The sequence below is a fragment of the Frankliniella occidentalis genome, unplaced genomic scaffold (assembly GCF_000697945.3).
Source record: "Frankliniella occidentalis isolate FOCC.00 unplaced genomic scaffold, Focc_3.1 Scaffold3265, whole genome shotgun sequence".
Taxonomy (NCBI): Eukaryota; Metazoa; Arthropoda; class Insecta; order Thysanoptera; family Thripidae; genus Frankliniella; species Frankliniella occidentalis.
In genome coordinates, this window is record NW_026270329.1 from 83 (window position 1) to 2118 (window position 2036).

The window sequence follows — 2036 nt, forward strand, 5'->3', positions numbered from 1 at the left end:
ACCATTAAACCGGGGAGGAAAGACTGAAATTTTCTGACTGCCCTACCAAACGGTCGATGACCACCGTGGAGGGCGCTACCCCCCGCCCCGCCCCTGGGGGAGTCGCTACCCCCGCACCGTCCCCAGCGGCCCGGGCGTCGCTACTCCCCGCTCCGGCACCGGGGGTGTTGCTACCCCCCGCCCCGCTCTGCCCCCGGCAGGGGTGTCGCTACCCCCCGCCGAGGCCGCAACTCACCTGAAGGCGGCGCTGATGTGGTGGTTCTCGAGGACGGCGCGGTCGTTGTAGAGGAGCGCCGTGTCCGACCCGGACATGACGTGGAAGTTGTTGGTCGTACCCGTGTGCTCGTAGTCGTGGACTATCGCCGCTAACAGGGTGGCGAATATTTCTAAGTCCGTGAGCCAGTTCTGCAAAAGACGCGAGGTGTTAGTGCATTCGTGCGGTATAGGCCGCAGCGGGCGCGCCGCGGGGGGAAGGAAAGGCGACAGGCGGGCGTTACCATGAGCCCCGTCTGGCAGAGCATGTAGTGCACGCCCTGCGCCACGTCGGCCGCGTGCAGGTTGTTGTGGTACGGGTTCTTGTGCCGGCTGTAGCCCTCCTCGATCCGGCCGAGGAGGGTCTCTAGGACGGTGGGCGGCACCTGCGCGGCACAGACACATGACGGTCACTCTTCCTTCAACGCTCTCCATCCATATTATTTTTGGCTCTTAATGTTATACCCACCTTGAACTTGTGGATGATACCATATCTATTTAGTAAGTCGTAACCCAGGTACTTGATTGGCTGACCCGACGCCGCCTCGTTCAGGGCGAACACGTCGAAGGACCAGTCGTCCAGCGTCTGCAACCAGAGCGTTAAGAAACTGAGTAACCTCTCTGTATAGCATGTAGACGACACGCCTAGTAAGAAAGAGCGTCCCACTGCCAAGGGTGGGGCGGAAGCTGAACCAGCCGAACACGCACCTTGAGCACCCGCACCACCTCCGGCGGGAACTGCATGAGCGCCGCATTTGACACCCTCCGGTAGATCCGGTCGACGAAGATGCCGGCCCGGATGGCGTGCGCCACCGACCGGAACTTGGGCTTCTCGTCGGGCCTCCGCCGCTGGGTGGCCAACTGCCTCGTGAAGGTGGAGGCGAGCCACTCGCGCACCTCTGGCGGCACCGCGTCCGGCTGCACCTCGGACAGCTCGTCGTCCTCGTCAGCGAGTCGCCTGTGGGCCGGGAGAAAAGAATGAGCACACCGACTACTCATGGATCACGTTTCAGGTTGAATCGTTTTTAGTTTCGCCGAGTTCGGATGAGTAGTGCGATTAATCGGTTTAGTCGAGCCCACCTTCCCGTTAACTCTCAACCCGCAGTTAATTCGGCATGCCGGTTAGTCGTCTCCGCTTTGTTTACCATTGATCGATACTTTAGCGCATTCCACTACTGGTCTATTTAACGCAATGGATAGGGGTACTTTACACGACCGCGTCGCTGCGGGGATAAGCTCCGCTCTCGGCAGCTTCCCCTTCGCCGGAAAGGGACGAGGGGGAGTATAGCTTCCGGTCTGCAGTTGTACTTATTCCGCACAAAATCATCTCCGCGGATTAGTCGTCTCCACGGGATTATCGTCTCGCATTGGACTGGATTCTACGGCGGGGCGGATCGGATCTGGGGTGAGGGGGAGCTGTCGGACTCTATTGACCGTGGGGAGCCGCGCGGCGGCGGGGCCAGGAGGGGCTTCGCGCGAGAACGATGCTGCACTGGGGTGACGACGGCTCGTGAAACTGCGAGTGAGCTGTGTGAGAGTGACGAGACTCGGAGACGCGTCCCGGTCAGCACTCAGATGTTTGTGGAGAGAGAGAGAAGAATTATTGTGGAATTGGTGAATTGGTGTAGCACACGCGCACTTTGTTGGTTCAGTAGCAACATCGGAGGGCAACAGCTCCGGCGGCGAACACGGGGCAGACTCCCAGGGCGCGCGTTCCCTCTCCTCGCCCCTCCCCCAATCATCGTCGTGGTGGAGAACAAATTGTTTCCTCTGAGGCGCCCGCC

At 60.5% G+C, this 2036-nt stretch overlaps 1 protein-coding gene across 1 annotated transcript; it reads right to left on the reverse strand.

Annotated features, from left to right (window-relative positions):
• Positions 1-235: 235 nt before the first annotated feature.
• LOC113214551 (dual specificity calcium/calmodulin-dependent 3',5'-cyclic nucleotide phosphodiesterase 1-like) lies at positions 236-2026 on the reverse strand (the record flags this gene model as incomplete). Its single annotated transcript, XM_052276514.1, is given in 4 exon segments — positions 236-405; positions 498-638; positions 722-838; positions 961-2026. Coding segments are annotated over 4 exon segments (719 nt in total), but the record flags the coding sequence as incomplete, so codon positions are not given.
• Between the last annotated feature and the right edge of the window lie 10 nt (positions 2027-2036).